Source organism: Acomys russatus, chromosome 1, assembly GCF_903995435.1.
Source record: "Acomys russatus chromosome 1, mAcoRus1.1, whole genome shotgun sequence".
NCBI classification, from domain to species: Eukaryota; Metazoa; Chordata; class Mammalia; order Rodentia; family Muridae; genus Acomys; species Acomys russatus.
In genome coordinates, this window is record NC_067137.1 from 121,425,267 (window position 1) to 121,450,713 (window position 25,447).

The 25,447-nt window shown below is 42.0% G+C and overlaps 1 protein-coding gene across 2 annotated transcripts; it reads left to right on the top strand.

Annotated features, from left to right (window-relative positions):
• The first annotated feature begins 11,232 nt into the window (after positions 1–11,232).
• Positions 11,233–23,506, top strand: LOC127194985 (zinc finger protein 480-like). Of its 2 annotated transcripts, none has more exons than XM_051152480.1 (3): positions 11,233–11,391; positions 16,898–17,024; positions 21,580–23,506. In XM_051152480.1, exons 1-3 carry the CDS (start codon positions 11,383–11,385, stop codon positions 23,229–23,231), a joined length of 1,788 nt encoding a protein of 595 aa, XP_051008437.1. In that variant the 5' UTR covers positions 11,233–11,382; the 3' UTR covers positions 23,232–23,506. The 2 variants fall into 2 exon arrangements, with proteins under 2 accessions (XP_051008437.1, XP_051008438.1); XM_051152481.1 differs by having other exon boundaries at positions 11,253–11,426.
• The last annotated feature ends 1,941 nt before the right edge of the window (positions 23,507–25,447 follow it).

Genomic DNA, 25,447 nt, shown 5'->3' on the forward strand with positions numbered 1-25,447 from the left:
AGTCTCAGAGACCCTCCTGGCCGAACAAGGCCTCCTCCAGACTGCACCAGATAGAGGTCACAGTGAACACCTGTGAGCATAGCAAAGGTGTACGTAAGAGATGGACACACACACACGTATATACACAATGCATATACACGCACACACGCATGTGCTAGATCCTTTAGTTCCCCATAATGTTTACCATTCAAAATTGTCAAAACAAGAACCCAGCTCGGCCCAAACTTCATGGTATGTCCTCTGAATTAATCCAGTGAACAATGAGAGGCTGTGAAGACCTGGGAAAATACTGGCCTCTCTGCCCAGGCTGTAGGAGCCACAGCTGAGCTGGTTATTAGAGGACAGAAGCCTTTATTTGCATACGCCCCTGCCTATGGTTTCAAACAAATAAAATCCCTGCATGAAGGCTCGGAAGTTGGCATCATCTTGAACAGCCCCAGGGTAGCGGCCAGTAGGCACTACATGATATTTTCCTTTATATCTTCAAAAGAGAGCTAGTGTCCACTTCAGAAATCATATGCGCTTTGTCTTCCTGTCCTGGTGCTACTCAAACACACCGTCGTGGTGTCTACTGCTTCCCATGTACCTCTCTGCTTCTAATCTTCACCGTCCAGTTTGCCTGTTCTCACGTTTAGTCCTGCTCAGCTAAGACCTTTTCCTTAGCACAAGAGTAGTTCCCTTTCTCACCCATACCTGCTTCTAGGCAGCATCCCCTTCTCGGAGCTCAAGGGTCATGGATGGTGACGTCATTCCATTCTGTCCCCTTAATGTGTCTTTCCCCTGAGAAATTCCATCATATTGTGTCCTTGACTGTAGTGGTGTGCTCTGTCCCTCTCCAGTACCAATGTCCTGCTTAATCTTTATAAATGACACCACCACTCATTTTTTAAAGTTTATTTATTTATGCATTTTATAACCCTATTGCAGCCCCCTCTCTCCTCCCCTCCTGGTCCCTCCCTCTAGCCTTCTTCCCCTTTCCCCCTCCCATTCACCTCAGAAAAGGGGATCCCCACCCCCCACAACGCGGCACATCAAGTCGCATCAGTACTAAGCACACCCTCTTCCACTGAGGCCAAACAAAGCAGCCCAGCTAGGAGAAAGCGATCAATCCAAAATCAGAAACAGAGTCAGAGACAGCCCCAGCTGAATACCAGCTGCCTATCAGCTACATATATATAGGGGACCCCCTAGGTCCAGTCTACATATGCTCTTTGATTGGGGTTCAGTCTCTATGAGCGCCCATGGCCTTTGGTTAGGTGACTCTGTTGGTCTCCTTGTGGAGTTCGTGACCCCTCCTGCTCTCTTAATCATTCGAGGACTCTTTCACAAGGCTCCCTAAGCTCTGCCTAATGTTTGGCTGTGGGTCTCTGCATCTGTTTCGATCCAGTGCCGGGTGGGGCCTCTCAAAGGGCAGTCCTGGTTTCCCTTCAGATTGTATAAATCATTCGCCTTCCTCCCGCCCCCCTCTGCAACCCCCCATTCATTTTGGACTGAGCTGGGCTTCGCATTTTCCAGTGCCTTTGAAGAGAAGTAAATTCAGTTGGTCAATATCAGCCTGTAAACTATAAGGTATGAGAGGCATGGAACCCACAGCACACCGTGCGGCGAGATGTCATAACCAAAAATTCAATCCTTCTGGACATCTGAGAGTGGCTTCCACTGGGGAAATCTCAAACACACCATCCGTACATGCTCTCAGCATGCGCAAGTCAGGACTTGTCAATCCCTTACTGATCCTCAACTGCTCCTGAGTATTGGTGTGTTCTGGGCACAACTATGAGCACATATTGGCCATGGCCCATCTCAGAACAACGCTTGGGATGCCCGACTTCTAATCTTAGGTGTCTTCTTGGAAAGCACCCCCCTCACATGATTTCCGAGGCTTCTCAGACAACCCCAAGCTTTGCCTTCCCATAAACTTCACTCCTGATTCCTCTGGTCTATACTCCTTGAAGCATTTGTGAAGTCTCTTCTTTGTGCAGAATGGAAACCCAGCATTTGAAAGTTTAATAAAAAAACGTTCAGTTTTTTTTCTAATTTGTATAACTACCAAGAATTACACCTGTTTCTCTTCACGTTGCCTTCATCTTCACGAGTGAATGTCATTGCAGACTGTCATGCCAATCAATTAGGAACACTTTTTGATGATGGCCTCTAATGTCTCTGTTTAGTAATCAACAAATGAGATCCTGTCTAAGCTCATGTTGATGTATATATTGCAACTTTCCACCAACATTAGTTTTCTTTTTTTTTTTTTTTTTTTTTTTTTTTTTTTTTTTCTGTTTCCCCATTTTCTAGTACCAAGTAGCCACTTCCTTACTGGTCCACCCTCCAGTAATCGATATTCTTTGAGTGAAAATTATATATATTGTTGATTTCCTACATTTTATTTATTTATTTTTTTTAAGTAGACAATGTACAATTTTATTAATAAATAGTGCAAAAGCATCAGTGATAACTGTTTAAACATTAATTTCTTTGAACAGCCATATCTTGGTTTAAGTTTGTGCATACTGTCCTCTGTGGCATTGCAAATATACATGAAAAGTTTTCTATTTTCATGCACAGGTATTAATCTGTAATACTGTTTACAAATTATTATGGACAAGTTAAACTCTGCAATAATTAATACACATTCCTACATTTTAAAAAATTAACTGAAGAGGACATATTTTTCCAAAGAACATTTAAATTAACTTTATTGTTGTTATGTTAAGTGAGTTTTTTTTTATTCACTCTATTGTGTTAGAGCACACATAACACAGCTTACAATGGCAAACATTATGAAGGGTACCATTTAGTAATATTTAAGACACTGACATGTGAAAATATCACTACCATTTGAGAACAATACCTTTCATCAGCAGGAAGGAGACATACGCCTTGTGCAGCTGCTCCAGGGAATCCCCTGCCATGCTTCTTTCATCTCTAATGTGTGGTATCTCTATGCATTCACCTACTCTGTGTAATTTTTAGAAACATCAATACATACTGTAAAGTCTCTAGTTTTGCCCAGTTGTGCTTGCAAATTTACTCGAACACATTTTAGAGCAGTGTGATGTTTAAATAAATTATTTAAATGGGGTTCATGCTATTTCCTCCAGTGGTCAGCTGTGGGCATGTGACTTGCTTTCATTTTTGACTACTCTGTCAGTAACATGTGCTTATGCGGTGACCCAGAATAACTTGATTCATGATTTCCAGGAGGTCTTCTGGAAAGTACAACATGGGATAGTTTGTATGCTTTGTTTACTTATTATGTGCCTGTGTGTGGGTGTCGGTGGACATTTACACAACTTGTGGAAGTAAATTCTCCACTTCCACCATGCAGGTTCCAAGTTCCAACCCAGAGTGTCTGTGTGGCAGCACGTGCCTTTACCTGGCGAGCTATCCACCTGGCTCAGTTTGTGCGTTGTAAAGTTCATTCTCGTATTTGGATTGTGGATCTCTTGTTGCTTCCTGTAATTGAAGACATGGAACAGAATAGTTTCTAAAACTTTCAGACTTAAGAAATAATAGCAAAATGCAATACATGATATTTTGTGTAATTATGTGTTTCCTTGTTTATATACAACTCAGAAAATCACTGGAAAGTGGTAAATTATATCTAGTTAACTTATTTTTAACTCCTATAATGCATATTAAAGGAATTTTAGTCTTCTGTGGTAGTACACGGCTTTAATGCCACAACTGGGGAGGCAGAGATAGGCATATCTATGAGTTCAAGGACAGCTTTGTCTACTTAGCAAGTTCCTGGCCTGCCAAGGATTCATAGAACAACTCTGTCCCAAACAGCAGGAAAAAAAAGATAGAAGAAAGAAAGAAGAAAGAGGAGCAAGGGAGGGAGAGAGAGAGGGATCCAGAGAGGAAGAGAGGGAGGGAGGGAGGGAGGGAGAGAAGAAAAGAAAGAATGAGAAGTATGTTGTAGCCCAGGCTGGCCTTAAACTTGTGGTCCTCCAGCCTCCACCTCCTTCAGCAAATCCTACTGGCATGCACCACCACAAACCAGCCACTGGGCAGAATGTCCTCTTTCTACCACAGACAGAATTCTGCCTAAAAGTGGGCAAGCTCAGATGCTGGCAGAGTTGACAGCCAAATTCTGCAAGGCAGAGTAAACAAGTCTTCAATAGTCCCTGCCTTGAGAATATGTTTGTCAGATATATTGGACCAGAAGGCTGAAGATGATGCTCCAGCATTTTGGGTTTTGGGTAACTGTTCAGGCAGCAAACTGTCTCTGTCACTTTTTCATTTTGGAAGCAGCTGACCTGCACTTCTGATTTACTCAGGTAATTAAGTTTTATTCCTTCTCAAGTCTCTGATGAGGTTGAAGACCAGATAGTTTAGTTTTACAATTAAGCTTACTTGTTTAAGGGATAAGACTTTTTTTTGGTCTAGATAGATGTTTTAAGTTGATAGAGATGAGATATGATAGATATTGATTTACATTCAGAATTTTAGACTCACCAATATAGGAAAGATGTTTCCTGAAAGATTGCCAAATACAATTAGCCAAAGCACCATGAATGTAGCATTTATATAATTCCTGATTGTTTCATGGTTCTTCTTGCTGTATGTAGTTTATTTTATTTATGTGTAATAATATAAACACATATGCCAAAAAAGAAAGGTAAAATTCCAAAAATAAATATTGTAAACAATAAAAAAGAATGAGTTAATCAAGGTGATTCATCCAATAAATGAATGATTTATATTTAAAAATAGAAATATGTTGTAATGATTGATGTATGGTCATATTGCGCTCAGTGTTCAGATCAAGTTAAATATATTTATCTCCTTAATGTGTATTTTTAACTTGTGAATATTTTCTAAATACTTGTGTGTGTATGTAGGTACATATATGTCTGCATGCATAAACACGCGAACCTATTTTGATATACCCATAGAGGCAATGATCAACCTTGGATGTAGCTCCTTACACATTGTCCATCTTTTTTTCTAGACAGGGTTTCTCTGTGTAGCCTTAGTTGTCCTGAACTCACTTTGTAGACCAGGCTGGCCTTTTTGTCTGCCTCTACCTCTGCCTCCCTGAGTGCTGGAATTACAGGTGTGTATCACTGTGCTCGGATCCATGTTAATTTTTAAAGCACGGTCTCCCTCACTAGGACCTAGAGCTTAACAATTACATAAGTTGATTGGCTAGCCAGTGATCTCCAGGGATGTCTTAGCTCCCCTTTGCTAGTACTGGGATTAAAGCCACACGTCATCATGCCTAGCTTATTTTGTTGCTATTGCTTTTTTTCTATCTCTTTTCTCCCTTACCTACATTTATATACTTTAATTTTCCTTATATAAAAAGAATCCAACGTTCCTCAATTTTTAATTGTAGAAAAAGGTAGGAATGTTAGTATTCTGCCTCAGTCCGCCTACCTATGACATCATCTCTCACCTACCACGGAGCGTGGCCCTGTCCAAGCACATATGAAAGGACAAACCGTCCATGTGTCCCCCTTTTCTACTCCTTCCTCCCCCAGCACCCCGCTCTCTCTTCTTCTTACTCTTCCTGTCTCTGTCTCTGTCTCTCTCTGGGGTACCCCATCCCACTCTCCTTCTCCCTCCATGTTCATTTAATAAACTCCTCTACAACATAATATCTGCTGCCTGGAACATTATTATACCTTATTTCCTTATATATTACTGCCATGATTATTAAATATAAAAGTGAATACCCATGAACTTCTCTGTATGTTGATATACAGAAAAGCTATTTATTTATACAAAGTGATTTTGTATCCTGACACATTGTTAAATTTGTTTATCCATTCTAGAAGTCTTCTGGTAGAGTTTTGGGCCTCTTTCACATCTAGTGTCATGTCATCCACACACAGGAATAACTTGACTTTCTCCTTCCCTATTTTATCCTTTTAATTTCCCCTTTCTTTCCCTATTGCTACAGCTAGTACTTTGAACATAGTATTAAAATGAAGTAAACATCTTTGTCTCAATATCAACTTGAGTGGCACTGCTTCAAGCTTTTCTCCATTTTGGATGATTTGGCTATGGGTTTCTCATATATAGATTTAATTGTGCTGAGATACAGTCCCTTGAGCGATACATCCTCTAGGATTTTTATAATAAAGCCATGTTAGATTTTGGCTAACTTTTTTCATGCATCTATTGAGATGATCATGTGACTTTTGTTTTTCGATTTATTTATATGGCTTGTGTATGTTGAACCACCCCAGCATTTCAGAGATAAATCCAACTTGATCATGGTGTATAATCTTTGTGAAGTACCCCTTATTCTATTTGAAAATATTTTATTAAGTATTTTTGAGTCTGTGCTCATCAGGAATATTGGCCTGTAACTTTCTGTTCTTGTTGTATCTTTACCAGGCTTGGATATTAGAGTTATACAAATTTCATAAAAGGAGTTTGGCAGTGCTCCTTCTGTTTCTGCATTTTTAAATAATTTAAAAATGAATCTGAGCAGTGGTGGCACATGCCTTTGATCCCAGCATTCAGGAAGCAGAGGCAGGTGGATCTCTGTGAGTTCAGGGCCAGACTGGTCCACAAAGTGAGTTCTAGGACAGCCAAGGTAACACAGAGAAATCCTACTTCAAAATAACCAAAAATGTGATTATCTTAGATCTTCTTTGAATATCTGGTAAAATTCTGTTCTGTGTCCAGTAGGTCTTCAACCTATATTTGGATGGAGGGCTTCTTATTACTACCCTAATTTTTATGGGTCAACCTAATGTTTAGATAGTTGAATTCCTTCTGGTTTAAATTTAGTGGTTTGGCTAAATCTAGAAAGTCATCCATTTCTTATAGGTTTTCCATATTTATAGTGTATAGGTTTCTAAAATATACCCCATATAATATTTTTAATTTCATTGGTGTCTGTTGTAATGTCTCCTGTTTATTTATGGCTAATTTAGATTGGTCCTTTTTTTTATTTGTTTCATTGGGTTAGTGGTCTGTTTTTCTTCTTAAAGAACCTGCTTTTATGTGTTCGATCTTTTATTGTTGTATTTGTTTCTATATTATTGATTTCTACTTTATTTTTCATTATTTCTTGCCATCAACTGACTTTTGATTTGGTTTATTCTTGTTTTCCAACTTTTTGAGTTGCATCATTGAGTCATTTATTTGTGTGCTTTCTTTTTTTTTTTTTTTTTTTTTTAATTGTAGGCACTTAAAGCTTTTTATTTCCCTTGTAGAATTGTTTTCAATGTGTTCCAAATGTTTATGTGTGCTATGCTTTGTTTTCATTTTTATTTTGTTCCAGGAAATTTTTGTTATTTATTTATTACGTTTTTTTCTTTGACCATTTCATCGTTCAGTAAAAAGTTACTTAATCTACATGAGCTTGCACATTTACTGAAAGCTTAATTACTATCAACTTTAAGTATTATTGCACTGTGGCCAGATAAGATAGAAAAACTGATTTCAATGTTTTTGAATCTGTAAAGAATTGCATTGTGGGACTGGAGAGATGGCTCAGTGGTTAAGAGCACTGACTGCTCTTCCAAAGGTCATGAGTTCAATTCCCAGCAACCACGTGGTGGCTCACAACCATCTACGATGTGATCTGTTGCCCTCTTCTGGCCTGCAATTGTACATGCAGGCAGAGCACTGTATACACAATAATAAATAAATAAATCTTTAAAAAAAAATAATTTCTTTAAAAAAAAAGAAGAAGAAGAATTGCTTTATGTCCCAGAATGTGACCTAATTTGGGAAAAGATTCCCTGTCCTAGTGAACAGAAATGTGTATTCTTTGATGTTTGGATAGAATATTCTGTGGATAGCTGTTAAATTCATTTGATGCATGGTATCGATTAATTAAGATGCATCTCTGCTAATTTGTTTCTCCAGATGGCTTATCTATTGGAGAAAGTGGAAGATTAAAATCACCTGCTATTAATGGATTGATGTTAATCTGTTTATTTGCATCTGGGAGTAGATTTTTTTTCAATGAAATTGTGTGACCCAGAGTTTGGTTCATTTACGTTTAGGATAGTAATGTCTTCTTGGTTAAGTGATCCCTAATTTACAATGTACTATGGCTATTTATCTCTTCTGATTAGCTTCAGTTTGACGTCTATTTGTCAAATATTAGGGCAGTGATGCTTGCTTGCTTGCTTGTCGTATTTGTTCTCCCTTTTACTTTAAGTCAGTACTCATATTGAAACTTAGATAAGTTTCTTGGATTTTGTTTCTTGACCCATTTAGTCACTCCATGTTTCTTGACTGAAGAATTAAGATGGTCGGCATTTGAAGATGTTATTGAAAAGTGTGTGTTTGTGGTGGTCATCATGCTGCTGAATTTTACTGCCGTTTGTGTTCTCGGTGGTGTTTTGTGTTTTAATAACCATGGCTTCCTATTTCCTCCCAGGGCCTCTCTGCTACGCTCATTCCTTTCCGCAGCCTGAAATAATCCTTCCTGCATTTCCCTTAGGTTTGGTTTGTTAACTGCAAATTTTTTAGGTTGTTTGTGTAGTGTAACATTTTCCTTCTCCTTCAATCGTAAGAAATAGTTTTGTTCTGTGTTTTATTCCAGATCGGTCGTCATGGTCTTTTAGGACTTAGAATGCATTGCCCCATTCCTTTGCCTTTCAAAGTTTCCGTTCAGATATCAGCTGGTATTCTGGTCAGTTTTGCTTTATATGTGACTCTGGCTTTTTTTTTTTTTTTTTTTCTACTGCAGATTTCTGGACTCTTTCTTTGTTACATAACAAAGTGTTTTAACTATGATAATATGCTGTGATGGTTTTATTTTCTGGTCTTGTCTACTTAGTCTTCTCTGAGCCTTTTATATTTTTTATAGAAATATATGTCTTTCCTTAGTTTGGGTTATACAATGAAAGGAATGCTTGGGTGAATAAACTGAGCATTGTCAAAAGGCAAATCTCCTATGGATATCCTAATTGTCAAGTGTCTCACAGCCCACTGGCCTTACTCTGCATTTTGTGTAGCCAGCAGGATTGTACTGGATCCCTAGCTAGAAAAAAAAAAAGATTATTTAACTGGGCAGAGAAGGAGCTGGTAGAAGTTCATCTTTAAATCTTGGGATCCAAATTAACCTGGTATGCCCACTTTTAAAAAGTTAAAGATTTGCTCTGATTCACCTCCCCAAATTGCTTGACTTTAAAAAAAAAAATATGCTCTGGGTATTGTTTTAAAAGAAGCCTAGGCCAGATGATAATATGAAAGATAGATGCAAAGATGTTGAAATAGCAGTCAGAAAGGAAATACAAACTGAACTTCCACAGGACACACAGGTTATGCTCAGAACCCAAGAAGTGGTTGAGCCCACATTGGCAAGAGCAGATAAAAAGGAAGGTTCCGTAGACACAGATAAGGACTTGGGCAGAGGCAGCTCCCAGATCCACCAGTGACGTAAGCCAAGCATGCCCCACTATTATAGTAAAGTGTGCCTCGACCGCCATCTTTCTTCAGTGTGCTGGAGAGAGAGCTGTCTGAAACAGAGGATACTGACCCTGATGAAATAATCGTCCAACATCACGACTACTCTATATCAGAACTCCAAGAACTAAGACAGGACTTTTCGCAGAAAGCACTGACTGAAGTACACTGGTTGATTAGAATCTAGGAAGAAGGAGTCTGTTTTCAGATATTTTTTAAAACCTGAGCAATTTGGGGTGGGCCAATCAGAACAAAACGTTGACTTGACTCTTTAAAAAACAAAACGGGTATGCCACCCACAAAACAAACAAACAAACAACAACAAAAAAAAAAAAACCTTCCACCCAAAATTTACCCTGCCTACAAAATGTGCAAGATAAAGATAGAGCAGAGATTGAGGGAATGTACAACTAATGGCCAGCCACACCATGCAAGAGAGCCAACCCCTGACTCTATTAATGACACTCTGCTAAGCTTGCAGAAGGGAGCCCAGCATAGCTGTCCTCTGAGAGGCTCTACCCTCAAACAGATGCTGAGGCTCATGGCCAAACTTTGGGAGGAGCACAGGGAGTCTCGTGGAAGAAAGGGAGGGAGGTTAGACGGACCCAGAGGGCACAGAAGCTCCACACTAAGACCACAGATCCAACTAACCTGGACCCAGGGGGTCTTGAGGAGACTGAAACACCAACCAAGGACCATGTATGAACTGTACCTAGGCCCTCAACACAGATGTACCCGATGAGCAGCTTGGTCTTCATGAGGGTCCCCTCATATGGGGAGCAAGCAAGAGCTGTCTCTGACAAGGACTTTCTTGCATGCTTTCAATCACTTCCCCCTGGCGAGGCTCCCTTGCCAGGCCGCTATGGTAGATGATGCTCTCAATCCTCATGCTACTAGACAGGCCTGGATGTTGGGGGTTGGGGGCTGTTCCCTTTTCTGAGGGGTAGGGAAGAAGGGGGGATACCTGGAAGAGGGAGGGAGGGGACTATGAGAGGGATGTAAAGTGAATGAGTTAATTAATTAATTAATGGAACTGTATTATATTGAATAAAACTAATCCTGAAGGACCTTGATCATTGTTCCATTCGAAACTGTATTATATGAAATTAAATCTTCAAGCAAGCATAACGCAAGCATTTCCCTTTTCTGCTAGCGTTATATTAGACTGTTCTCCCAAGCGATTTGTAGCACCCATGAGAGGCTTTCGTTTCTTAAAACTGGTGTTACCTGGGAAAGGTTGGGGGGGGGGGGGGGGGGGGGGGAGGCGGGAGGGTCTCCAGGGTCTCCTCCCAAGCTGATTATAAGGAAAGGAACCATCCTCACTGGCCCCAAGCATGTTAATGCCTGTTTAGCACTGGGATATGAAGCATGCTCTAGCACACGTAACTCTTTTGGTTTCTTAAAGTGAGCACAAGAATATTTTAGATTGAATCTCTCGCTCTCGTTTGTACTGGGCACTGCTGACTTGGGAATGGCTTGCCCATCCAGGCAAGAAAACAGAGCCCAAACAAGTTCTTGGAAATAGAAAAATAGTTATTGCTCTGTTCTGTATGTGTATCGTTCTGTGATGAGTCGCATGGCATTACGCAGAAGAAAAAAAACTACAGTTACCCACGCCCCCTCCAGAGAACTAAACCCTAGGAAGCCCGCCTCTAAAACAGTTTCAGCATAGAACTTGTCATTCGGGCCTCATTCGGCTGTGGTTTGGTGCTGTCTGATGTCAACCAAGGTGTTGGGGCGCGGGGCGCGGGGGCGCGGAGATGCGGGGGGGGGGGGAGTCGCTTTGAGCGAAATGTGTTGGTTGAGAACCTGCCAATCAAACTCACAGAGCGAAGGGGCGGGCCTTGACAATCTCGCGAGCCTCTACCCTGTCTCTGGCCTTTGTGTTTGAAAAAATGTCTTAGGGTGGTTCCCAGCTCTTGGAAGCCCCGGTGGCCTTGATGAGATCGCTGTTGCTCAGTGAGCTGCGGGTGCTGGAGATGCTGGAGAGCCATGGAGATGGTGAGCGAGGGTCGCGAGGCTGCGCAGAGGGTTAGGTAGGAGGGAGTCTGCGCCCTGAGGGGCGCCGGGCCAGGTCCCCTTGGCCTAGGGCGGAGATGGGCAACTAACTGCGCTGACCGAGGGTCCTCCGTGCCCCGGAAGGGAGGGGCTGAGCTGAAACACTGATTTTTGCTTCCAGTTCCTTCCCCTGCAGCGGCCTCTGTTTCTGCAGCCAGCTTCTCAAGAGCGCTGGAGGTGCTCTGAAGGAGCATCAGAAAATCCAGTCTTCAGGGTGGAGGAGGTTCCCGCAGGAGAGCCCCAACCCCAAAGTCCTCCCCACCCCCCGCCCCCCGTGAGCTTTGTGGATGTACCGGAAGCAGGAGCTCAGACCCGGAAAACCTTTCCCCAGCTTACAGTGCCTACCTAGGTCTGGCAATTAAGTTCTACATCGCAGATACGAGTATCATTCCCAAAAAGTTATAATCAATTGATGGTTCACCACGGTGTATTTCAGTCAGACAGCTTTTGTCATTTCTTTTCAGATAATGAATTTGACACTTTATTATTGGGTTTTTTTTTTTTAAGATTTTGTGAGTTTCATTATGACATTTCTATACATGATATGTATTTTGAACACGCCCTTCATATCCCCCCTGGCCCCGGCCCACTAACCCCCTTCTTCCCTAGGAGTTCCGCTTTCATCTGTCTCCCCGTACCCCAAGGGGCTTCATCAGGGCTATTTACAGGAGCCTGGGCATCTCTTAGTGGCAGCACCGGTAGAGAAAGTATCTCTCAAGCCCTTGTGAACTGTTAACTGCCCCTAAATCCTCAGGGAGGGGTGAGGGAAGTGCTGACAGATATACAGCCTTTTGCAAGTCTTGTGCATTTAATCACTTCTGACACTTTGGGCGCAAGGGCCATGTCATGCGTGTAGGGTATCATCTGGGCGGCACTTTATGGGGATTTGTCTTCTGTTTAATAGTTCCCCTTTCAACGCCCCGTTTGTTTGTTTCTTTGTTTTTAAGAAGTCTTTGATTGGACTTGATTTTGTACTCTTTCGTTGTCAAGGCCACAGACACCTTCCCACAATGCTTTTGGATTGCGTTGTCCCTTTATCTACATGACGGTTTGCCCACACTCTGAGCTGTAGTTATTTCCTGCACCTGGGCCTGGCACCGCGTGTCCACAGCTGCTATGTACTATCTAGCCCCATATTGACCACTGTGTCCTCTCCTTAGAAAACAGCCTGAGGTGTGGGGTGCAGGGAGGGAGCGGCTGCATGCCCTGAGCCTAGTAGACTCTGATCTAAGAGGCTCTTTGCTGTGTACTGCGTTGACTACTAAAAACAGTATTGTAGTCAGCCTGGGGGAATAGCCATTTCGTCAATACTATGACGTCAGTCCCTTTGTGACTGCGAGGCCATGTGGTCACTGTTTCATGTTTTTAAAAATAGCTTCATTGAATTTATACTTTAAACAATTCTGTGCCAAGGTTTTCTTTCTAATGTACCCGTGGGTACTGGAGCACTTTTGCTTTTAAATTTTCCTCTGATATATTACATTCCATCTGCAGTTTCCCCCTCCCTCCTCCCCTGCCGTCTACTCTCTTCCCCAGATCCACCCCTCCATTTCCCTTCAGGAAAGAGCAGGCTTCCCAGGGATATCAAGTGAACATCACATTACAAGTTACAGTAAGACTAGGCACATACCCTCATATCAAGGTTGGGCGAGGCAACACAGTAGGACGAAGAGGGCCTCAAGAGCAGGCAAGAGAGTCAGAGACAGCCCCACTTCCCACAAGAACAGCAAACTACACAACCATAACATGCAGAGGACTAGGGCAGACCCGTCTAGGCTCCCTGATTGCAGCTTCAGTCCCTCTGAGGCCTGATTAGTTGGTTCTGTGGTCCGTGGGACACTTACAGCACTGACCTGGCACCTGTCGACTGTGTGCTGTATCGACTGACTGAAGTTCTTAGACTCCATGCTGTCAGGTAGCCACTGGCAGCATGCACCGTAACACTTCCTGGAATAAACAGCAGCCGCTACTGCTCTTCAGAGTTGCAGCCCATAGAAAACTTGTCCGTCAGTTTAAGCCAGAAGATCACATGTGCTCAGGTCCGCTCTCTCCCAGAGCCTGCAGGTCCAGGGTCTAGTCCAGTGGAAGGTGTTAACTGGGTCCTTCACTGTGTGCACAAACTCCTTCCAGGCAGAGTTGGCAGGCCTGGAGTCAAGTGGTATGATCAGCTCGAGAGGAGCTGGGGGGTACAGAGCCCAGACTCGGGCTTCCAGAAGCCATTATTGACCGAGGCACAGGAAAATTTAGAGCTTAAGGCATGCCTGGTCTGTGTGTGGTTCCTCATCTCAAAGCAGTACAGACACGCATCTCACAGAGGTAGTGGTGAGGTGAGTGGCCCAGTAGACTGCAGCAGCTGGGAGAGTGGTAGCGAGTGGGCTCATGCCGAGAGCCTTAGTGCCATCTACCTTTATTGTTTATTGATCTGCATTTTCTGATGCAGTGACCCAAGACATAATGTTACATGTGTGTGACATGTTTGTGCTGACTTCTCATATGTATGTTACATGTGTGTAATGTTACATGGGTTCAGGTGACATGTTCATGCTGACTTATTGTATGCATGTAATGTTACATGTATGTAAGTGACATGTTCATGCTGACTTCTCATCGTATGTATCATCTTAAAGGGGGGAGGGCTTTTGTAGAATATAACTCTCCACTTATAGACTAGCAGAGAGTTTCACTACCAACCTTAAGCTAAACATGTCATTTTCCAGTTGTATTTTGTGTTTAGTTCTGAAACAAATCGACTAGAAGGTTTAAGATGGGCTCAGCTTTTTAATGGATATGTTATCTATACAATTCATGCTGCAGAACTACGTAATCAATTTATGAAACAAATTACCAAAGAACGTTCTTTGGTCCACAGTTTACAGATGGGTCATACAGATGCCACAGAGAAAGTGTGGTCACAAACAGCTTCTGAAGGGTGCTTGCTTCCTGGCTACAATGTGTGCAGATCTTACCTTCTCTGTCTCTCGGCTTACCTGGTAACACAGGCTGTTCGAAGTTGTGTTCAAGATAAACATGTTTTATGGCATTGACAATGCCAATTTTGGTTTTGTTCCCAGTTGAATGGGAGTGGACTTTGCAAGTCCTACACATATCCACAAATGGTGGATTGCTTATGGAATTTTTTATATGTTATCACATAACAAAGAAATGTTATAGTCTCTGAAAAGGGTAGATAATATAATTTGTTCCAACACTGAATATTGTCGTTTAACTCTGTGGAAATAGTTAGGAAGTAGATCTCTGAGGTTCAGGACTTGAAGCTAAAGAACCTCGGGGTGAAGAGCAAAGAGATGCATTCCTCTGAGTGTGGCTCCAGTTGGGGCTGTGGAATCCCGTATTCAGAGCTTGCAAACCTTTGCTTCTCCTCTTTTCTTATTTCTGCTTAGTGTGGTTTTGTTTGCTTGTTTGTTGTTATTTTAAGCTACTTCCTCTTCTTCTAAGGTCAGAACATGTTCTTTAAAATAGGAAGTAGACAGAGTGCAAAAGCTTTTTATTTTATTCAATATCATATATACACAATTCTTTAACATTCTTATTTTTAGCCAAAAAATCAAAACTAGTATTCTTCCAAGTATGTTCAAATTAAAGTTTATAATCCAAAACAAATAATAAATGACTAAAAAGCTATAGCTATGATTGTAGCTTGACACCCTTAAATATCTTGTGTGTGTGCGCGTGTGTGCGTGTGTGTGTGTGTGTGTGTGTGTGTGTGTGTGTGTGTGTGTAGAAAAGCAAGGGCTGGAGAGATGGCTTAGTAGTTAAAAGTACTGGCTACTCTGCCAAAAGATCCAGGTTCAATTCCCTGCACCCATATGGCAGCTCCCAACTGTCTGTACCTCCAGTTCCAGTAGATCTGGCAACCGCACAAGCAGGCAAGATAGCAATGTACATAAAGCAAATACTTTTTAAAACGGAATCTTCTTTTAATAGAATGTAATTCAGGTTTGTGTCTGTTTCTTTGGACTTACCATGTAGTTATGGATGGCCTTGAATGTACATCCTGCTACCTCCACCTCCTAAGTAGTGGGGTTAAAAGTGTGTGTCCCCCTCCCCCCACGTCTGACAAAAGCAGTACTGAGAGGTCTGTGCGTGCGTGTGTGTGTGTGTGTGTGTGTGTGTGTGTGTGTGAGAGAGAGAGAGAGAGAGAGAGAGAGAGAGAGAGAGAGAGAGAGAGAGAGAATATCTTCAGGAGGAGCCCAGGGTTAAAAGTGTGTTCCTCCCACATCTGAGTTAAGCAGTACTAGGAGGTCTGTGTAAAAAATATTTATGTACATTGATATCTTGCCTCCTTGAATGTGTGTGTGCAGTTGTCAGATCTCCTGGAACTGAAGTTACAGACTGTGTGTGTGTGTGTGTGTGTGTGTGTGTGTGTGTGTGTGTGTGTCTGTCTGTCTGTCTGTCTGTCTGTCTGTCTGTCTTCAGGAGGAGCCCAGAGTCTTATGTGTACTATCTATTACTAGGAAATATCCTCAGCCATAGTGTGTAGTGTTTTGGATTTATGGCTACCATGTTAAGTTTAGAAATGAAACATAAATGTTTTATTTGATCAGTTTTGGTTTTGCTACCATTTTAACACATTTCCATTCTCAATCTCATGTGAAAACTGCTTGAGGTCTTTTTTGTTTTGTTTTGGGTTTGGGTTTGGTTTTTTAAAGACAGGGTTTCTTTGTTTGGCCCCGACTGTCCTGGAACTCTCTTTGTACACCAGGCTGGCCTTGAACTCAACAGAGATCTCCCTGCCTCTGCCTCCTGAGTGCTGGGATTAAAGATGTGCGCCACCACACCAGCTTTTAGTTTTTTAACTTTTATGTTTCTATCTGAATCGTAGACCAGGTACATTTGGTTAGAACCTGGATTTTACTGTTTGCTATGTATTTGACAAAATGATGTAGAAAAAAAGAAACACCATGGAAAGATTGTTTTTGCTGTACTTCCTATTATAATGAAGTGCATGACCACTTTAAAAATCAAATATACCAGTGAGTTCTTCCACTGGTGTTCTGCCTCGTGCTGCTAATGAGCTGCCCTTGGACTCTGACATCAGCGTTATTACTGACCTATGTCCTCAGAAACCTGACTCCTGAACTCCCGAATTAGAATCAGTGCCCATCTAATTCACTTTGACTTTCTCATCTCATCAATTATGCGGCAGACGGTGTCGCTGTGTCACATTGGTTTATACCGTGCCCATGTTGATGGTAATGCTTTGTGACACTGTGAGTGCCCTATGGCTGTAATGTTCACACTGGTTTGGCAGGTGCCATGCCATACCTACTCAGGTAAGATGCTACCGAGTATGGGCGAGCATGATAGAAAAATCCCCCTACTGAAGAATTTCGCCTGCCTGAACCATCACCTGTAGCTCTCACTTCGTCTTGGTTGACACTAAAAACTCTGATCGGCGTGGCATTTGTCTGTCTTCATTTTGTTTCAGGACCAGTTGACATTCAGTGACGTGGCCATTGACTTCACTCCAGATGAGTGGGAATGCCTGGACCCTCCTCAGCAGACACTGTACAGGGATGTGATGTTAGAAAACTACCGAAACCTGGCCTCTGTGGGTGAGGACGGCATCCCTACTGAGCCCCCGACACACTGCCAGCATCTAATGCCTTTCCTTTCTGAAATGTCTGTCGTAACCTGTGCTTTTCATAGCTGATACAAACCTGTGTTTTAAAGAACAGTTGTGGGGTCACTGGCGTGCATAAGAGACGTCCCCTTTAATCTTTGACTTTGTCTGCTTCCTCTTTCTGGAGTCAGTAAACGTCCTGCCTTTAGATTAGTGGTGATTGCAGCAAAAATTCTATGGCCTCTAACATTCTAATCTACATATTAAGGTCTAGCTTTTCCTCTTCAACTTTGATTTCATTGTAGTTAGAGATGGAGCTCAGTATTCGCCAATTGAAAATGTCTCATGTGTCTTTTGAAAAACCACATTTGGACCAGTGTTGTTCTTGACTCTCTAGTGAGTCTTCTCTCTCCCGTTGAGCATAGTCCTGGGGCAGATGCCTCAGTTGTTCTCTTTTCTGACAATCAAGTCTTACAGTCTCTGAGTCCTACTGGTTACCTCTTTGGAAACAAGCAAAGGAGCCCTGGGGCGTGCAGTGACCAGAGCAGTGCGTTGGTCCTGCTAGGTAGGAAGGATGAAGCGGGGGACCCAGGTGAGAGATGCACAGATCGAGGCGCGCCCCACAGGGCTGCGTCATATTGCGCTGCGTGCGTGTTCCATGTTGCCTCCACCCATTGTTGTCAGGGGGAACTGGGCTGCTTTCAGTTCGCTGTTATGAGTGGTGCTGCAGTTAACCTTGATGCGAAAGTGCATCTTCATTTGGCCATCACCAAGTGTACATTATGCACTCCTGATTTCCGTGTGCACGGAACAACAGAGAATTGTCGAGAACTGTGGCCATCACTGTTCATTTGAATATGCCTGTGTCAGGAAACCCGATGCTTCCTTTTTTTTTTTTTCCTTACGAGTATTGAACCCTTCCTTAACATGAGACACTCATCTGAGTTTTTGAATTGCTGTAGGCACTGCTGCTAAGAATCATTTTCAGGTTTTGATGGGGGTTAAGTGGACTGTCTGGATTGTGTTGGATATGGCAGTCATCTTAATTTTAACTTCTCATGATGCAGCAATTCCACAGTCAAGAGTACGTCCTTTAAAGGACGCGTAGTTTCCCTTCTCCTCCACTGCCGGTGTCTGCTATTACATTTTAGTTAGAAGTGAACTTCAGCACTCTCCTGTTTATTAGGGCCAGTTTTGTGTCCTACCAGGTAATCCAGCTTAGTACTTGTTCCTGTCTGATTGTGTGTTTCTTCAGGATTTGTTTCCTGATTCATGCTCTACCTAGTTTCATTTTACAGTATGAGAAGTCGGGGTGTGAAGTCTTTCTTCTCCTAGGGCTCTCGGTGTTTTACTTCAGTTCTCAGTGTTTGTGCTGTATTTATTACAATTACACTCTCCCAGAGAAAAGGTTGTTTCATGTCTCCGTTACAGTTTCTATGGCTTTGATAAAATACCATGACCAGCAGCAGCGTGGGGAGGAAAGGGTTACATTCCGCACTACAGTGTGTGACCTAGGGAAGTCAGAGCAGGAACTCAAACAGGACAGGGACCTGCAGACAGGAAAGGCCCCTGGAGTGCTCCCTGCTCAGCCCAGGACCGCTATCCAGGGGTGGCACCAGCAACGATGGGCTGGGCTCTCCCACATCGATCATCCGGCATGGACTTCCTCCCTCCCAGTCCTATGAAGGTGTTTTCTCAGTTGAGGTTCCCTCCTCTCGGAAGACTCTGGCTTCTGTCCAGTTAATAAAGGAAAACAGAAAACTTGTTAAGATTGTTGGTTTCTTTCATTACAGTTTCTGTCTTAAATTGTATCTCATTTTCACATAACTGTTTCTGGCTGAAAGTGTATATTTTTTATGACATAATTGTGGACATACCAGTTCTCTTTGGCCCATTCCTTCATGATTCTTTAGCATTCCTGAATACTTACATGTGAAAGAGACTCCTGTGATACAGTGTAATTTTCTTTTTGTTTTTTTTTCCTGACAATGTAATCTCCATTCCATACAAATTATCCTTATAGTTACATTTCCCTCTCCTGTAATATTGATAATACAGATGTTTTGTTTAGAGTGTTTTAACAGAGGCTTATGATAAAGCTTTTGCTTTTGTCTTTAAAATTCTATTCAGAAATTTAAAATGTGCTGTGCGTCCTCCTAAGTCCATGGAATTCTCCTACTCTGTATTTGATTTTTCACAGAGCTTTGAATTTTTGTTATTTGTGTTGCCGTGTAACAGTAGGGAAGTCTAGGGGTGCTGGTCACTTAGAGCACGTCTGTGTTGTCCCTTCACTTTGACGGACGCATCGGCTGGGTGCAACGTGTCTTAGGTTGTGTTCCTTCAGCACGTTCAGCGCTCTCCGTCTTATCTCTGGACTGCAGTGAGTCTTCAAGAGCTCCACAGAGGTCGCATTAGCACCAGTGGGAGGACACATCACTGTCACTGAGACGTAGGCTCTAATGTGTGTGTCGCTTTTCACTCCATCTCTCGCCCTCTCACAACTAATCAAGCTGCTTAAGTTCTGGTGTGTTTCTTCATCATATTTCTAGCTTTTCTACCATTTCTTCATACTAAATTCATCACCTATAGTGTTTGCTTTTGGTGTTCATTTCTTTGTAATCTCACTTTCTTGACTTCAGTGTTTTATTAACATGCTGTCTTTCAGATGGTTATTTCTGTTTATAAAATTTGTAAGTCAGTTTTTGAACAATGAATTTGCAGCATTTTTCATGTTCTTCCCACTGAGTCATCCCTCTCTGTTTCTCTGTATTCTGTGTAAGCGTTCATTGGAATTTTCCCATTTAAAAAATAATGAGCAACAAATTATAACAGTTATGGAGGATGACAGCGCGGAGGTACCTTAAAAACCAAATGCGTATTTGTTCCAGCAAGCCAGGGACTGAACATTTTGGCAGACAATAGCAAATCACTCTGTTGAGAAGATCACTCATAGATTGTGTAGTGTGGCGTGGCTTGAAGTAGCCAAAATAAAAGTTAATGTCTGTACAAATGAATAAATGATTCAGGGGCTAAAGAGAGACCTAAGTATTTAAGAACACAAACTGCTCTTGCTGAAGACCAGAATTTGGTTCTCAGTTCCCACATTGAACAGTTCACAACTACCTGTGACTCCAGTTCCAGAGAGATCTGATGGATCTGGCACTCACAGACATATACTCACACACACACACACACACACACACACACACACACACACACACGTGCGCATTGACACCTCTTAAAGTAATTAGACATTTGTAAAAAGAGTGTATGGTCCATATGCACAATGGATTAATATTCAGCTATATAAAAGAGAAAGATCAAAATCATCTCACTTTATGCAGCATGGTTAAAAGTGCAGGACTTAGAATGAAGTCAGACAGACACAGAAAATGAACATCCTAATGTGCACTCTGAATTTAACCTCAGAAATAAAAGTGAGTGAAAAGGGGTGCATAACCAATGGGTGTCAACTTGGGTTGCTGCCGAAGTAGTAGTGGCCGAAGATGAATAAACAATAAAACTGAAATAAACATAAAGCTGCTAGACAGGTGCTGCTTAGTAGGGATCTAGATTTATTTGAAAGAGGCAGGCATAAGAACATCCAGAACCTTGTAGATCATAAGTATATGTAACATGTGTTCTTGAGACATACGAAGGAAACGGATGGGAAGTACAGAAATTATAATTATATGAAATGATAATGTGTGAAGTAGATAGATTTTGTCATTCCACATAAGCATGTACTTTAAAACAGCATGCTGTACATGATAAATAGGTCAAATTTATTTTTAATAAATAAATCAGTAAACAACAGGAATATCAAAACAGTGGTGAAGTCGTTAGCTTTACATCCAGAGAGTTACTTTTTTTTCTCTCTACAGGATGTCTTCCTTTGTGCTTTTGGTTATTGAGGATGCTGAAACCTATCCCTGGGACATCTGTTGTATGGAGTTCTGTGTCCTTACACAGATTTCGTTAGCCAGCATGGGCTCTATATCCTGCTGACAATTTAGAGTACCAAAATAGTGTTTGCCTTTGGTCTCAGTTTTACAAAACTGTCATGTAAAATATGCCTGGTAGCTCCTATAATCTGTCATTATAGATAACCAGGTTTCAGACAGCTCATACAAAAGAAAAGGAAAAAAACAAAAAGGTATGTCTGTGCTCATTTTTTTTCCCCTGATGGAGATGGAGATTTGAATTTTCCTAATTACCTGTGTTATATAGGGAAAAGAAGGGTTGTGGTTGACAAAAGTAACAAACTTTGCTTCTGCAGCAGTGAGACTGTCCTCGGCTCTGTGGTAGCTTGTAGTGCTGTGACTTTCTTAACTGGTTACGGGAGGCTGCACAAGTCCAACTTGGTCATTGAGTTCTCTGAAGTTAACATCCAAGAGAGTAATGACAACCTTTGGTCCTGTGGTTTCTCCAGGTGTTCCAGATGTGGAACTCCAGGTGTTCCCAGCTGATTTAACCTTACATGTATTTATAAGCTATGATCACCACAGTCAATTAAATTAATTTGTTTGTTTGTTTGTTTATTTCAGCCTTTTCTCATCAGTGTACACATAACTTTTCACCAGAAGAGATCTTAAAATACTCCTTCGACAAAGTGACTAGTGGAAGTCGTGGCCTTCAGAGTTTACACTTACAGGCAGACTGGGCAGATGTAGATGAGAGTAAAGGTCAGACAGCCTACTGTGGTGGACACAACCAGTGTGTGAACACAAGCAACACCAAAGATGTCATTGACAACAGAGATCAAGAACAGAAGACAGCTATGAAAAAGGCTCATGCTAGTACCGGTACTTTTGATGAGCCGTGTATCTATGAACATAAATATCTACAGGAAAATTTTCAGCATAACTTAACTTTGAAAGGGAGTTTGGAAGATCTGAAAGAGGGATTAATCTTTTACTCAAAGAATTCCAGAGACAATGGAGTGAGAAACAGAGAACTGATCTCTAAAAGTGATCAAGTAGACACTTCCTATCCCGAAAGATCCTTACTCTTCCACCAGCAGATAGATCCTTCCTACAGCCACATGCACAATACTAATGATCGTGGGTTGCCTGCTACTGATCCACTGTTGAGTAGCCAAGATCAAGATACAGATATTTGGAAACACCCTTACATGTGTAAAGAAACTAGCAAAGCTTTTAGTAATGGATCTACACTAAATAATTGCAAAAATATGACTATTGTAGAGAAATCTGGTCAGTGTAACAAAGTACATAATAACTTTGACCATTGCTCAGGTCCCAACAAACGTCAGTGTACTTTTCCAAAGAAACTTTTCAATTGTGAAAATGTCTTTACTCGGTGTTCAAAGCTTACTAGCCCTCGATGTAACTATATTCAAGATAATCATTACAAGAATATAGATTGTGACACAAAGTTTGATGAAACCTCAAACCTTTTTACGCGTAGAATTCAGCATGCCCAGAAATCCTACAAATGCAATGAATGTGGCAAAGCCTTTAAGTATTGCTCAAGTTACAGTAAACACAGCATAATTCACACAGGAGAGAAACCCTACAAATGTAAAATATGTGGGAAGTCCTTTACCCAGTGTGCAAGCCTTAAAAAACACCAGAGAATCCACACTGGAGAGAAGCCCTACAGATGTGCAGAATGTGGCAGAAGCTTTAACCACTGCTCAATTCTGAGTCAGCACCAGAGAATCCACACCGGAGAGAAACCTTACAAATGTGACCACTGTGAGAAATCCTTTACCCAGTGTGCAAGCCTTAAAAAACACCAGGTGATCCACACTGGGGAGAAGCCCTACAGATGTGCAGAATGTGGCAAAGCCTTTACCCAAAGCTCAACCCTCAGTGAACACCAGAGAATTCATACTGGAGAGAAACCCTACAAATGTGAGCAATGTGGAAAAGCCTTTACCCAGTGTTCAAGCTTGAAAAAACACCAGAGAATTCACACTGGAGAAAAACCCTACAAATGTGAAGTCTGTGGAAAAGCCTTTAACTGTCGTTCATCTTTTACCAAACACCAGAGAATTCACACAGGAGAGAAACCTTACAAATGTAAGGAGTGTGGTAAAGCTTTTATCCACTGCACAAACCTTACTCAACACCAGAGAATCCATACAGGCGAGAAACCATACAAATGCAATGAATGTGGCAAGTCCTTTAGTCAGTGTTCAAACCTTAGAAAACATCAGAGAATTCATACATGAGTAAAACCATCAAATGTAAATAATCTAGTAAACCCTTCGTACATAGTCAAAAGCTCATGTAATGTCCTATAATTCAAACTGGGGTAAGTCCTACAGAGGCAGTGAATGTAGCAAAGTCTATGATGACCATTCACAATTTTCTCAGAATCAGAATTAATTCTACCCTACAAATAAGAGTACCAAATTCTTAGAATTCTTTACTAGACACCACAGAATTCACTTTGGAGAGAAACACATGATTTTTTAATGTGGAAAAAAATCTAATTGTTGGCCATCTCTTACTTTGAGTCCACACATGAGACAGAAACCGGCATGTGTTCAGAGCCTGAGAATGCCTCTATAGCTCTTCAACTTAACACTAAACACAAAAAAAATCACACTCAAGACAAACCCTACAAGTGCAGAAAAAGCGACAAAGACTTTTACCATTTTACACACCCTAACAGCAGAGTTTATCCTGGAATGAAGCACTACAAATACCCCGGATGTTTCAAAGCCTTTAAATAAAGGCACAAAGTTTTTTAACATCAGACAACAGAGCAAAATTTTCAACTTGGTCCCAAATGCACAACTCAAAAGAACAGTAAAATACTTACGTTCTGTGCAAGTGTAAAAAGTGTAACAGAGCCATACTTCCTAACTGATAGTAGAAGTCAACTAGTATAAATGTTGTGAAGCCTTTAGTTCTTGCTTAATAATTAATTGACACTAATAATTGATCTGGTAGAAATAAACCTGGCTAGCTTCCAGAGAACAGTACCAGCAGCTCACTACTCAAAAGATACGATTGGATCACATAGTGAACGTGTTTAAAGGTGCTCACTTGTGAAAACTGGAGAAAGCACCATTCTCGCAAGTACCAGAAGACCAAGACTCACTTCCGAGGGTTTGTAATGAGTGTTTTGCCAAAGACTGTGCATTTCCCTTATCCTAGATAAAGTTCTAGATGACAGACATTACTAACACATTCTTGGGTGAACAATGGAATAGTGTCTACCAATCATTTACCCCACGATCTTTACATGACTTTTCCTAAACGGACATGTGGCAGGCTAAAGGGTTTCGGAGTATTTGTGGACTGACTTTGTCACCTGCCCAGGATAGGAAAGAGAAAAATACCCTTGAGGTTCGTATGCAGTACCAGCCTCTAATTATGACCAGCTATGCTACAGGCATCCCCTTAGTGAACATCCAATTTCTGTTATCCACAGTGAAGGCTACATGCCAAGGTGGGAGCAACAGCTTGGGGAGCAACCCTTGGTGTTTCTTGAAGAGACCAAAGGTTAGTACCAACACAGCAGCATAATACAAAGCAGTTGCTGCTGCTCCTACCTCAAGTTAGCTAGCTTGTTGGAACATGCAGAGCCTCAGTCCACTGCCAAATGTATGCGTATGACTGTTTGAGTTGGTCTCACCTACAAGACTCACTATTGGGCTGTGATACCATTGACCTAACCAGGAAGCCAGGAGGGAACACACTGCACAGTGTCCACAAAGGAAGGATGCCAGGGCTGCACAAGCACCTGAGATTGACTCCATTGGCCCAGGTAGCTCTGGGATGAATGGGAGGAGGGAAGGTGTTCTGAAGTATAAAGAACCACCTGCTTGAAATTTCAGCTGACCTTTTCTCAACCGTGCAGCAGGTATTGGAGTCATTATAGATAGGAACTGGAGACAAGGGTACGTGGGGGCACCGGGGTCAGACAGACTCTGCTAGCTAAGCCCCGATGACTGGTGTGCGGGAACTGGCTAGGAGAGGTTGGATAGTGTCTGTAAGTTGGGTTAAGGCTACAAGGGTCCTGACCTGAGCCTCGAGTTTTGGGGTGTCCCAACTGGTGCCTAGTCTCGAGTTTTGGGGTGTCCCAAGTGTTGCCTAGTCTATGTTGGGCCACTGGGTGTGAGACCCAGTCTAGATCAGGGAGTGGAAGGAGGAGCATAGGAGGGAGGCTCAGGCAGAGTCAGCCAGGTTTGCCCCGGTGGAGAGTTTGTGGGATGTAACACAGGAAGGGACTATAGGTTGGGAGTAAGTGGCAAGACCCCTCCAGGCTTTGAGGGTCTATAACTTGGAACATTTCCTGCTCTCTGTCTCTGTCTTCTTCCTGACTGGGTCCAGCTCCATGCTGCTGCCGCTGTGCCCTCCCTGACAAAGCGGACTGTGCCTCTGAAGTTACAAGCCAAAAGAAACTATTTCTCCCTTGCGTTGTTTTTAACATGGG

Bases quoted from the DNA above. Each gene is read 5' to 3' on its own strand.
- LOC127194985 (XM_051152480.1), top strand. The intron at 17,025-21,579 runs GTGAGGACGGCA...TGTTTATTTCAG, and splicing joins CCGAAACCTGGCCTCTGTGG to CCTTTTCTCATCAGTGTACA.